The sequence below is a fragment of the Denticeps clupeoides genome, chromosome 12 (assembly GCF_900700375.1).
Source record: "Denticeps clupeoides chromosome 12, fDenClu1.1, whole genome shotgun sequence".
NCBI classification, from domain to species: Eukaryota; Metazoa; Chordata; class Actinopteri; order Clupeiformes; family Denticipitidae; genus Denticeps; species Denticeps clupeoides.
The window spans coordinates 10,397,801-10,410,939 of NC_041718.1; the positions used below are offsets into that span (position 1 = coordinate 10,397,801).

General features: G+C 46.8%; 1 protein-coding gene across 7 annotated transcripts; it reads right to left on the reverse strand.

Moving 5' to 3' along the window:
- Window positions 1-280: 280 nt before the first annotated feature.
- phf20a (PHD finger protein 20, a) lies at window positions 281-11,710 on the reverse strand. Of its 7 annotated transcripts, none has more exons than XM_028998382.1 (19): window positions 11,606-11,710; window positions 9,454-9,551; window positions 9,195-9,366; window positions 8,652-8,736; window positions 8,495-8,574; window positions 7,854-8,406; window positions 7,402-7,512; window positions 7,211-7,321; window positions 6,940-6,990; window positions 6,509-6,763; window positions 5,862-6,056; window positions 5,209-5,301; window positions 4,534-4,692; window positions 4,051-4,226; window positions 3,341-3,440; window positions 2,964-3,159; window positions 1,683-2,094; window positions 1,414-1,594; window positions 281-1,047 (listed from the first exon to the last, which is right to left on the reverse strand). In XM_028998382.1, exons 2-19 carry the CDS (start codon window positions 9,534-9,536, stop codon window positions 905-907), a joined length of 3,156 nt encoding a protein of 1,051 aa, XP_028854215.1. In that variant the 5' UTR covers window positions 9,537-9,551; window positions 11,606-11,710; the 3' UTR covers window positions 281-904. The 7 variants fall into 7 exon arrangements, with proteins under 7 accessions (XP_028854215.1, XP_028854216.1, XP_028854218.1 ...); XM_028998383.1 differs by lacking the exon at window positions 11,606-11,710 and adding an exon at window positions 10,583-10,877 and having other exon boundaries at window positions 8,495-8,571; XM_028998385.1 differs by lacking the exon at window positions 11,606-11,710 and adding an exon at window positions 10,583-10,877 and having other exon boundaries at window positions 7,411-7,512.
- Between the last annotated feature and the right edge of the window lie 1,429 nt (window positions 11,711-13,139).

Genomic DNA, 13,139 nt, shown 5'->3' on the forward strand with positions numbered 1-13,139 from the left:
CAGCAAGAATCAGATTATGAGACAATTTTTAAGTTATTAATTATGAAATTAATCTGAAATGCCAAAGTTTGGAAACACTAGAACAGACGAGCAGGGTCACAATATCATACTTTTAAAGCAAATCCTGCAGTGGAACCATCTAATGGCATTGTGCAGTATGCATGGCATTAACTACATGCACGATCAGCAGCAATAAAAAGCGACAGGAAAATGTCAGAGGATGCAGCATTTTATTTTTGAAGCAATATTTACAGTATATTGCTCTTTTTTTTCCCCCAAAAAAAGGAATTGTTGGAGTCATAATTGCATTGGCAGAGTAATAAATAAAACATTTCTTTCAGAGCTTTGTATGATTCTTACAAAACACGACTAAACAAATACATCTATGGTGGTATACGTAGACCCCCAACAGAAGTGATCTTCACATGAAAAGTACAACCTTTCACATTCTTAATGTGGCCATGAGAAGCGGGAAAAGTTGGATAAGCTGAACTGTTACATAGAAAGCAGCTTCATAGGTCATTTCAATTGGTTACCCAAGATACACGTCACAATCGACAGCGAGACGAGGTATGAACAGAGCGAAAACATGTAAAACCCAGCAGTAAGCGTGTGTTTGAGCAGAACACACACAAAAGCTGTTTGTTTTTAACAAAAACTTTAAGGGCAAAGTGCACAAACAACTAAACCAGTCTTTTTTTACACGGTTATCCCCGTTGCTGAGTCCAGATCAGACATTGTAAGTTCAGGCAGTCTTCACTGATCTACCAAAGCATTGACGTCTAATGCCAAGCATCTCCAAGTAAACTGCTTGTGACATTAAGTCAAATGAACGAAGCTCTTCTGACGTTTCCTCTTTGGTCTGCCCTGGCTGGCTGCCGGGTCGCAGTGCTCCGCGGCGCCCTCATGACGAGCAAGAGATGGCGATCTGCTGCACCTTGCTGAGCTCCGACAGCAGCTGTTTAATGCGCCGCTTCAGCTGCGGCAGGCGGGCCAGGGGCTCCGGGGGCTCCAGCTCTCCGGTGTAGTCCAACCAGCTCTCCAGCACTGGACAGACACGCAAGAAAATTCAGATGAACCACATAGAACACCACCACACACCAACAAGCATGAGTAAAAGAGATCAACCATGAAAGGCGCCCAGGGAGCAGGATGTGGGGATGGTGCTTTGATCTAGGGGACTTTGCTTCCTTACCCGCTGGACCAACACTACCCCACCTGCCCTGGCGAAATATGTTTGTCCAAGCCACTACTTTCACAAGCTGCCATTCATTTGTAAAACGGGCGATTATCCGAGCCTTGTTAAAACCACGCTAAAAGAAATCCGTTTGGCAGAGGGGGTTGCCAAGTGAAAATTTCGGTACTGAATTATTTAACATATCAATGCAAACAATATCAATTTTAAATAATTACCATCTAGCTCCTTTTCGATGAAATCCATCCTATGGCAGACATCTTCCTGCACAGATTCAATGTGGTCCAGCAGGTTCATCTGCCACTGCTGCTGTTGGGCCCTGCTTATGGGGTGCTCTTCATCTTCCACCTTCACCTCTGAAACCCGTTCCACACGACCCAGTCGAGGGATGGCAGACTCCTGATCACACACAAAGATTCGAAGTCACCAAAAGGACACCAGTGGCATTAGTAGAGAGCACATGGAAACTTTTGTGAGAAGAATGCACCTTCACACGATCTGACGGCCATCCATTAGCTGACCTAAAGCGGGCAGCATGTCTGTCATAACCATTCAGAACATCATCTGCGTCGGACCCCCCTCGCGTCTCCACCACCAGCTTCTGCTCCAGGACAGGGTAATACACACAGGGCTTCTGGTAGCAGTGCTCACTGCTGATGTAGGAGAGGTAGGCATCCTGGAAGGGGGTGGAGGAGGAGGAGGACAGGGGCGATGAAGAGGTCGAGGATGAAGTTCTGCTGAGTTTCTGCACGTTTAGAGTCCCGCCCTTCACTTTGCTGTGGTCCATTTCCAGACACTCCTCCCAGCTTGCAGGAGAATGTGCTGCTCCCGAGTCCAGCCCCTTCTTCCTGGGTCTCCATGGTTGACACCACAGCTTGAGGTCTGGATGTGCTGGATTCCTGCAACAGCACACACAGGATCCCCTGAATTTAATGTTTAACTGCAGCAGTTTACAGCTGCTGATAGTCGATATTTTGTGTCTTAAAAGAAGCCAAAGAATCATGGTCTCAGAAAAATGGGCACTCCATACTGAAATGGTGGCCTAGAGGATAAGGAAGCAGACACGTAATAAAAAGGTTGTGGGTTCGAATCCCGAACTGAGCAAAGTACAGTCCTCACACACTGCAGTGTCTGCATGCATGCATTACACTTTTGTAATCACTTGCAATATTTGTAATATTGAGGTCAATAGCAGTTGCTGTGTATGTGACAAATAAAAGGGTGGTAGTAGCCTAGTGGGTAACACACTCGTCTATAAACCAGAAGACCCAGGTTCAAACCCCACTTACTACCATTGTGTCCCTGAGCAAGACACTTAACCCTGAGTTTACCGTCCCTGTAACTACTGATTGTAAGTCGCTCTGGATAAGGGCGTCTGATAAATGCAGTCAATGTAAAATTTGAATTTGAAATTTGCATAGCGTACATAGCGCCTCTCTTCAGTCGCGTATTCCAAATGGGATTCAGAGCTCAGCGCCACACTGGACTCGTTCAGTCAGTGAAGACCTTTAGTGTACTCAGTAGCAACAGAAAACTTCGATCCACGGGCTAGCCGGTCAAAACACACAAGTCAGACACAACAGAGGTTCGACCAGACACGCACACATGAAACACAGTCACAGGAGTTGGCTGTATTCTAAACTCTGTACGATAGACAGTAGCTAACACTAGTTCTACTACTATTGTACCAGCAGTATTTTGTGCATATTCAAGCTGGGCCAGCAGACTGAGCCCTGTTTACAGAACCAGACGGAGAGGCAGAACTCACTGCAGGACGCTGATCCTCATCTGAAGGCTCCTCAGCACCTCCAGAACCTGCTGCACGTCGCCCAGCAGCTGGTGTGTGGCCGTGATCTTTCGTGCGTTCTGGTAAGAGTAGTTCTCCTCTAGGAAGGACAGGCCATACATGTGACCAGTGCTCAGCCACTCCCGATCGTACCAGTACCGCAGGCTCCGCCTCTGACCTGTTCACACACACACACACAGGCAGTCTTTAATCCATTCTCCTCATGCAAGAAATCCTTTGAAGTAACAAATATGACCTGCAGTCAGACACCCGAATGTGTAATTCTGTGTAATACACAATTTAACATGGATTAATATTGAACAGTATTAGTCTCCTGTGACCCCAGCCACCTCACTCACCAGGCGGGTCTCTGCAGATGTAGCAGGTGTACCTCTCTGGTACGTGCTCTTCCAGGAGCCCCATGCAGGTACCATGCTGCCAGCAGAGACACTCCTCACACTGGGCGAGAAACAAAACATAGAATCACCACATATAGTGTACAGAAAGGGGGGCTAGGCCTGAACGCATGGAGGGACCGAGACCAAAAATCACAAATCAGAAGGTGCAGTCTGCAAACGTGGCATTACAAATCTCCCGTGGAGATCATGAAATCATTAGTCAGCTGAGGCAAACAATACTGCAACATTCTCTGAAGACACCCCAAATTAAACCCGCTTTCACCAAATCAGCCTTGGAAATTCGTTTTGATCCTGTAATGTCTATAGAAGAGCTTGCATCTGTGCTATCTGCTGATATAACTTTAATGGAGCGTCTGCCTAGATATGAAATTGATAGAGTGGGAGTAACCTAGCGGTAACACACTCATCTCTAAACCAAAAGTCAGAGGTTCGCCACTTGCTACCATTGTGTCCCTGAGAAAGACACAATAGAGTCTTTAATCTTAAAATTAACCTTGAGTGTCTCCAGGGGGACAGTCCCTGTAGCTACTTATTGTAAAAATCACTCTTGGTAAGGGTGTCTGCTAAATGCCATGCATTTAAATGTAAATACAGCATCAGAACAATACAGAATTTTGTGCTTTTGTTATTATGGTTGTCCTGTTTCTCACCTGGATCATGAAGTCATCCTCCTCCTCCACCTCACAGACACAGCGCACAATCTCCGAGCTGCCCGTTGCCATGGTGATGGAGTCACGGCACAGGGATGGCTCCTTCACGTCACACTCTGCGTCATCTTCACTCCACCCACAGCTGTCTGTGGACCAATCAGAGGAGCTGTCCTCATCTAGAGTGAAGGGAAATTGACAAGTCAGCACTGCATGAAGATGTATGTGATCTAGAATGGTTCTTTGGGGGACAAGAACAGCACATCTTTGAGAATCCATAAATTGCGTGCCTCCAAGCACAGCAGAATACATCATATAAAGAGTTTTTACAGTGAAATCGTCTAATTTTGTTAAATAGACACTATTACACCCATCTTATTGATTACATGCCCAGACTAAGATGGTGGATGAGAAGAGTTAGTGGTTAAAAGGTTAGTGATGCTGATGCAGAGACGTCCACACACACACACACACGCAGGTACCCACCATCCACATGGATCTGCGGTGAGTGGCAGTGTCCAGGCCTGCTGCCATAGGCCTCAGGCTTGTGTTTGTGTGAGGTGGGTAATTTGATGGGCAAACACAATTTGGACTGAAGCTGGCAAAGTGAGATGGCAATGTTCTCCTCACTACCTGTGCGCTCTGCTGGCAGCAGGGTGGTGGGGAGAAAGCAAATGCAATGCACAAATAATTAATTATTTTTAATGGCATTTAAAATGAAAGGCACAAATGGGACACACAGCAGCAGAGAGAGCAAAGCGATAGGCGCTGGCTGGTCTGATCTGAACATAAAGAGCATATTGCAGTCAACAGCTTGCAACAAATCCCACAATAACAGGGCCAATCACTTACTTTACTTGCTTTTTTGGACTGGCTCTAGATCCTGAGTGCAGCCCTACCTTGATAACGGTGGTAAAGTTGATGTGTTTTAAAATCTTCTTCTTTTTCAATATATTATGACCCCCTAACTGCCTGAGCTAAGATAAACTAAAAGATAGTCATGTCCATACAGCTCATACAATAATAATAAAAAGAATAGTTAGGTAGAGAGAAGTGGTTAATATAGGTCTGCTGGTTGGTGTTGATGTATTATTAAGAAAATCAGGGCTGAGTAGGGGACATTCACCAGGGGACATTTTTTTTATTTTTACTTTTTTTTACCTGAGTTCACCTTCTTTTTCTTCTTCTTCTTAAACTTAATGCGAAGAAAATTAAATTTTTTCTCTTTCACTTTGTCTTGTTCCTTTACACTCGCTGCAACAAAACGCAAAAACAAAGTTGAGTATAAGAGAACATTTCCAAACAAAAGGTCTATTTAAATACATAGATACACAGTACGCGTTTTGTTTCTAAAATAAAAATTACTGAGCAACTATACTTGATGTACTGCATTAAAGACTCAATAATACTGCAGTCAAAACAAACTGAACTTTACTAACGATAAAGGGTAATAATGACAAGGCATTCAATGCGCACCGCTGAATATTAACAATAACAGCACTACACCAGTCAAACCTTCTATGATCTAATTATTTAACCTGTTTTTCAAAAAATATATATATAAAATATAAAAAAAACGAAAACCTCCAGCACAACACTAGACAAAATCCACATTCCACAAGTTTAGAAACAGTGCCAAAATAACTAAACCGCTTTTTGCAACAAAAATTTATTAATTAATTTAAAAAAAAAAAAAAAAAAAACTGAAAGGTGAATGGGTACCATTCATTTTACCTTAGGAACATCTTCCCTCCAAACGGCCAAATTAAATCAAATCATTGTTTCTGTCAATCTAATTTATGTCTCGCACTCACCAAGGCCACCGGGGCTCTGGGCTCGTTCCATCTGTCTGCGGATCTTCTCCGCCTGGTTCTCCTTGCTCTTCTCTCGCAGAAGGCTGCTCTGCTGCTGCTGCAGATGAGGGTGGCGGCTCGTCGTGTTGGCTGTAGACTGACTGCTGGTCCTGTTGTCTGGCCTTGCCGCGTTTTTGGGGTTGTGTAAAGATGGATCTACAGACAGAGTTTACACTTTCAGTGTAACAGCAACAAGGGCAAATGCCACAAAAAAAAAGTACAAAGACAAAACATTTTAAAATGAACACTACATACATGTTGGCTTTGTTCATGTCGAGATATGGAATGTTGACTAAAGGTCATAAAAATGTTTTAAAACAAAACAGACCATTTAATTTTAATAGAATCTGTCTCAAAAAAAAAAAAAAAAAGTCTGCACATACATCTGCACTGGATTCAAGCTTGGACGTGATAGAGCTAAATTCACTGATATCTACACTGATATGGATGCACAGCTACAGCGGTAACATTCAACACTACACTACTGTCGCTGAATTTTTTTCTTGGTACGGCGGTAACTGAACAGCCACCAGAGGGCAGTGCTTTCACACTACGTCAGCTCTGCTTTATAACGACAGGCGTCGTTCGACAGAAGCTGTGACACTCACGTAGCGAGGCAGACATGGTGCGTCTCCTCTTCCTCTCCTGAACCATGGGGTCTGCCGCCCGACTCAGCTCTCCAGCAGTGGGGCCGAGGTCCAGCTCCAGAGCCTTCTCCTCTCCGTGGTAGTACTTCATGTGGTAGTGAAGGAGCTTGGCCTTGCGGAAGGATTTCGTACAGCCAGGTGCGCTGCATTTGAAGGGGTTGTGGTCCAGGTCAATGGACAGGACGGGAGGCGGCTGGTTCTTGATCACTCTGTACACTGATAGTGGGAAAGAGATGAAAGAGATGGCCGAGAAGAGAACGAATGTGACAAACTGCCTAGACAATGACGGTCCCTGTAAATACTGATTAGAAATCACTCCGAATTGACATAAATGCGGTAGGTATAATCAAGATGAGCTTCATAACACCCCTTCTTCAAACAAATAGACTCACATGGTTCTCTGCTGAATCTGTTGGGGTTGTGGAAGCCCTGTTTCCTCACAGCTAAGAGCAAAAAAGAAAAACAAAAGTTGAGCAGCAACGTCTTTCAAACTATTTATGCGTTCGCATATTTATTTCTCACTGCCCATAGCTAATAAGAATGTGCAGTTTTACTTCTAGAATGTAGAATCACACCCATGTTCTGCCAGAAACTGATTTCAGGTCAGTGTGACCTGAAATCTAGACAGAACCGCCGCCACCTGCTTCTTCTGTAGTAACGTACGTTTGGCTGGAGGGACCGACTCCGCCTCTGCGCCACTGGGTGATTGAGCTGAGACGCACTCTGTCCCAGTTTCAGGCAGCTTGTGACTGGCCGGCTCGGAAGGCGCCTTTTCTACAAAGAGAGAAAGAAAGAAAGAAAATACTGAATGAAGGAATGAATGAACGAATAACAGCTTGTTATACGATGATCACCTGCTGCACCTGAACAGGCGTCTCCTTTGCTCTTCTTAGAGGGGGGTGCTCGCTCCACGGTGCTCCTCCTCTTCCTCGACTCACTGCCACCCTCTTTGCCAGCGCAGGGTCCTGACCACACGTGAACATACATACGTAACTACACGGGTACGAACGTACCTCTGAAGCAGAACTACAGGGGTACGAAGTGCGTAACAAAGGTTTGTCTTGTCTATGTGACCATGATCTTGACTGCTGACCTACCAACAGAATACAATGTTATCATTCAAAAAATATTTAATAATACCAGTAATTGCATATTTATAATGTATATGTTAAGTAAAAAAAAATCCTTATAAAGGCAGGAAAAACATTTATGGTGGGGGTGGGTCTGATTAATTCTGTTGAAACCCCACCCACCTTTCTACCCCTTTTTACTATTGGGGTGCCAATAAAATGTGAGGGCACCTCACCTGCTGTGCCACGTCCTCGTGTCCTCTTGGCCAGAAGGGGTGCTGGACCTGAACACACTTCAGCCTTTGGATTCAGATCTTCCTCAGCCTTAAGTTCCTCCATGTTCCTTGTTGCTGCTCCTCCATCAGGATCTCGCTCAATTTTCACAATTTCTCCCTTCAGTCCATTGCACTTCTCACTATGCTGCCCTGCAGGGTTCTCAGACATGTTCTCCAGCCTCAAGTGCTTCCTGACTTCAGGGCTGAACTCTTCACGTTGCACGGAGAACTGCACGCCGTCCTTCTGTGTCTCGCTCACGTTCTTGTTCTGATCTTCCGCAGTTCTTAGACTTCCACAAGAGGGGTCTGCTTCTTCTTCCATATCATCCTGGTGCCACTCCTCATGATCTTCATCCTCCTCATTTTCTGAACTGCTTTTGCTGTCCTGGTCAGATGTGTTATGTGTTTTATTCCCCTTTGGACCACCATGATCCCGTGGTGTTCCATCTTTCCCATTCAGCGGCTTCCCTTCTAAGTGGCTCTCTCCGTTTCGGTCCCTTGTCCTCGCACCTCTCTGTTTCAGCAGGAGATGGTGAAGTAAGAAAATGAAGAACACGCAGCCACATGCAAACACAACAGCAGGTAAGAGAAAAGGAGCAAACCTTCCGAACAAACGGCTTCACGTGGCTCCCCTTGACCGTCCGAATCACGCCATCAAAAAACTTCACCATGTATGAAGCTGCTGAGAATGCGTTCAATCACACAGCCGAAGTTTACCTTGATCCAAATGTTGATATTATTAAAAATGTAAAATCTCACCATCTTTGTTGACTGCCAAGACCTTTGCTGGATAGAAGCGACAGTCGGACCAACTGGCCAGCACTTTGTCATTCACATGAAAGACCTGGTGCCAATAACACACACACACACACACACACACACACACACACACACACACACACACACACACACACACACTATTAGGAACATGCAGACCTCACCTAACTACAGCTCTGTCGCTCAACTGTCTGTTTCTGCCACTTGTGCCTGTGTGTTGAATTGACTACCAAGCCCCGGGGCAGTGGTGGCCTAGTGGTTAAGGAAGTGGCCCCGTAATCAGAAGGTTGCCGGTTCAAATCCCAATCCGCCAAGGTGCCACTGAGTAAAGCACCGCCCCCACACACTGCTCCCCGGACGCCTGTCATGGCTGCCCACTGCTCACTCAGGGTGATGGGTTAAATGCAGAGGACAAATTTCACTGTGTGCACCGTGTGCTGTGCTGCTGTGTATCACATGTGACAATCACTTCACTTTTTTACATCAACACAGCAGAAGTAGTAAGAAGAAAGCGGAGTCTCTCACAGGACCACAGCAGTCGTCCTGAAGACCCTCCCTCCTCAGCTGGATCCTCTCCACCGGCCGCAGGTACGGGCTGGTCCAGTCGAACCACTCGTCGTAACGGTGACTCCACTGGCGGTAGTGGATCAGAACCTTCTCGTGGTCGTAGTCTATCTTCTCAATGCTGGCTATGTACCTGACATCAGCACAAAGACAAATCGCCAATGGAACAAGGGCCACAGTGGAGAACGAAAGAGGAAAACTGTGTTACGGGAGAACGGACCAGTTTTTGAGGCTGTCCCTCGCCTCGAGCTGTGCTCCCACTTCAAAGGTGATTCCTCGCCTGTTCGGGGGTGTTTTTGACATTTTCTCCACGTCTGCCTACACACAGTCGGTATAAATAAAGGACAGATAAAGCACACAACGGTTCAGATGCTGGACAATAGAACCATCCGAATGAGAAAACTCAGATGATCACAGAGCTCCGCCATAACACATACACGCTAAAGGTTACGCAGAGACTGTAGAACCCTAAATAAATAAAAATAATAATTAAAAACTACTGCCATGTTTAATGTTTTAAATAAAAAGTTCCTCTTCTCATTAATAATTACAGGCCAGTTGTTCACAATATGCATAACTAAACAGAAAATGAGTTTCTCATGCGACTTATTATTTAATCACAGAATCCTTGGCTTGGTGAAAATGAAAACCTCAGACATATTTAAAAATCAGTGACCGTGTGGACCAAAGCCACGCTGGAAACATTTACTGCATTTATCAGACGCCCTTATCCAGAGCGCCTTACAATCAGTAGTTACAGGGACAGTCCCTCCCTGGAGACTGTCTCTTGCTCAGGGACACAATGGTGGTAAGTGGGATTTGAACCTGGGTCTTCTGGTTCATAGGTGTGTTACCCACTAGGCTACTACCACCCTGCTCGGTGATGAGACAGCCCGGTAAAGCGCAGGAGTCAGATGCACGGCCACGCGTGGAAAGACGAAGTCACGGGGAATCACCGAGCGGACCGGGCAGATTTACTTCTGCCAGGTCGGCATCAGCCGTCACGTCCACGTCTACCAGTCTGCTTAACGCGATTAGCCCAATTAGACAACCGGCGGCACAAAGGGCGCCAAGTGGCCGGGATGATGCCACGACACGCGATCCGTGCGTGGGCGCGAGAATCGGGGCGGACAAAAGCCGGTCGTTCGCACCGCGGACGGCAGGGAAGTGGAATAAAGACCGGACCACCGGCACGGAACCGAAACTTCCGAAACGTGGGACCTTCTGCATCGAGCCCGGCGTAAACGCGTGAACGAGCGTAAAAGCACAAAACACGAGCGGACGGTCACTACCCGTCGGGCCACAGTCACGCGGGCGGATGCCACGAGGAGGACAAAGGGAACGGGTACCTGGCGACGGAGTTCGGAGAGCCGCCCTCCGGGCCGCCGCGCGGGGAGAAAGCCGGACGCGCGACCACGTGCTCCCCCATAGAGCAACTCCTCCCGGTGTCGCGGCCGCAGACAATGGCGAGGGAGTCGGCTCCCGGGCGACCGAACCGCTCCCCGGCTCGATTGGCGCGGCGCGGCGCCGTGACGGGCCGAGTTCCGCTTTTAGTCGACGTGGGCGGCGGGAGATTACGGCGGTGGCCGAGGCCGCGGCTGAGACGGCGCCGGCCCGCGGGTTAACGAGGCTCTTTGCAGGGAGCCGAGTCTTTTGGTTCGGTTCGTCTCGATGAGTCGGATCCCAGTGGGATGGGTTTTTAAAAATTCACTCTGGAAAGGGTGTATATTTTACATAATGCAGGATGTTACTTAGCCGGTTTAGCTATACGTCTTACATTTGGGCTTAAAAATGGTAAATTTAACCTCACCCATAGTAGGAGTGACTTGTGGTGTGATTTGAAAGGAAGGATTAAGACTGGACTACGTTTTACATGTAAGCCTGCCAGTCCAGTTGAACGATTTGGGGAAAATAGGAAATCTTTGCACTTGCTTTACAGACACAAATTGTGAAATTATTAAATTCACTTTAATGAATCCAGGCAATCTGATTCGTTTCTCGAAATGAACTGAACACCGTCACACGGCTCACCTGAACCCACCGACCCCTTGCAACTGGGAAATAAGGAGCATTTCAGCAAGCTGAAGCAGTTACACAACGCCAACTGGAACGACACAGTTCGTCCTGCGTTAGTCCCACCGAATTAGGCAAATGTTATTGGTTTAGGACCGCATGGGGGGGGCAGCATTAAGACGCCTTAAAGGTCCATTCTGCCGTTAATGAACCAAGGTTCTCCGAACTCCAGCGCCACACTCACACGTCTTTACGCGTTACGCTCGACCCCAGGGCACATTAACGCACTTCAAAAAGGACATCGCCAAGTTACACCACCGCCACCACCCTTCCACACCACCACTGCGAAACCGCTGTACCTCGCACTCGTCGCGCCGACTTCCTGCAGGAGTTTTTATTGTGCCCGCGGACACACTTCTGTTTAGCACGCCGCCTTCCCGAGCAACACACCGCCGGTGCCGGGCGCCGGGGCACTGCGCATGCGCCGGCCCGCAGCGCACTGGCAGCTCTGGATAAAGAGAACAATTACATGCATCCGTATCGCGGCAGGCTCTTCTTCCCTTTTCCTCCCTCTGATCTACACGCTGCTTCCTAAATCTCTGCATGTCTAACAGACATCTCATCTTGGATGGCAGCCCATCAACTCAAACTCAATCGCTAATATTCATTCCAGCACATTCTTCACCACATCAGGATCTTGCTATTTACCTGGACAACTCACAGCTCTCTCCTTCTACAACAGCCCGCAACCTTGGAGTAACAATAGACAACCAACTCTCCTTCTCTACAATATCAGACGAACCAGTCCTTCTTTGTCAACACAGGCCACCCAGCAATTGGTAATCTCACGACTGGATTACTGCAACTCCCTTCTAGCTGGTCTACCTCTATGTACCATCCAAACTCTACAACTAATACAAAATGCAGCAGTACGACTGATCTTCAACCTTCCCAAATTCTCCCACACCACCCCTCTGCTACGTTCCCTCCACTGGCTCCCAGTAGCTGCACGCATCAGGTTCAAAATACTGATGCTGGCCTACAAAGGCAAACATGGAGTAGCACCATCCTACCTCACAGCCCTTATTACACCTCGCACTGCACCTCGTATACTCCGAGCCTCCAGTACTGCTCACCTGGTCCCTCCATCTCTGAAGGTAAAAGGAAGACATTCATCTAGACTCTTCTCCGTCTTGGCCCCTCGGTGGTGGAATGAACTTCCCCTCGAGGTCAGAACAGCTCAGTCACTGAGCACCTTCAAACGACAGCTCAAGACCTTCCTCTTTAAAGACTATTTAGATTAACTTGTAACTTTCTTATTGTCAAACTTATATACAGAATCTACAACAAGAGTGAATAAAAAAAGATGTATTCATAGTCGAGGGTCCTAATGAACTAGAACTGATCACTTCATCGATGGTAACTTGAAAGCACGTTGTAAGTCGCTCTGGATAAGGGCGACTGCCAAATGCCTTAAATGTAAATGTAAATATGAATGTCTTCTGTCTAACGTAGCACTGACTTTTCTTGGGGGGAAAAATTAGGGTTCGAGGACTATAAATTAATTTCAGGTCATGTTTTGCTTGGGTAAAGCTGGTCTTGGAGCATCTCTGGTCAGTGTTCACTGCGAGAGAAACAGACCGGGTCAACATACACAGTGTGATTTGTAAGAGAGACATAAAAGGACGTTTTACGTTCTGACCACAAGGTGGCGCCGCCGATTAACACACAACGGAGCAGTCGCCACATTCAAACGTTATTTTATTCTTAAAACAACCATTTTACAAGTAGACAGGAACCGCAGCCACACACTGGTAGTATTTGTTTCAACAAGCATCTCCATACAGTTACAGATATTTCACAAGACCCCCCCGCCCCCTACCACAAGAAAGC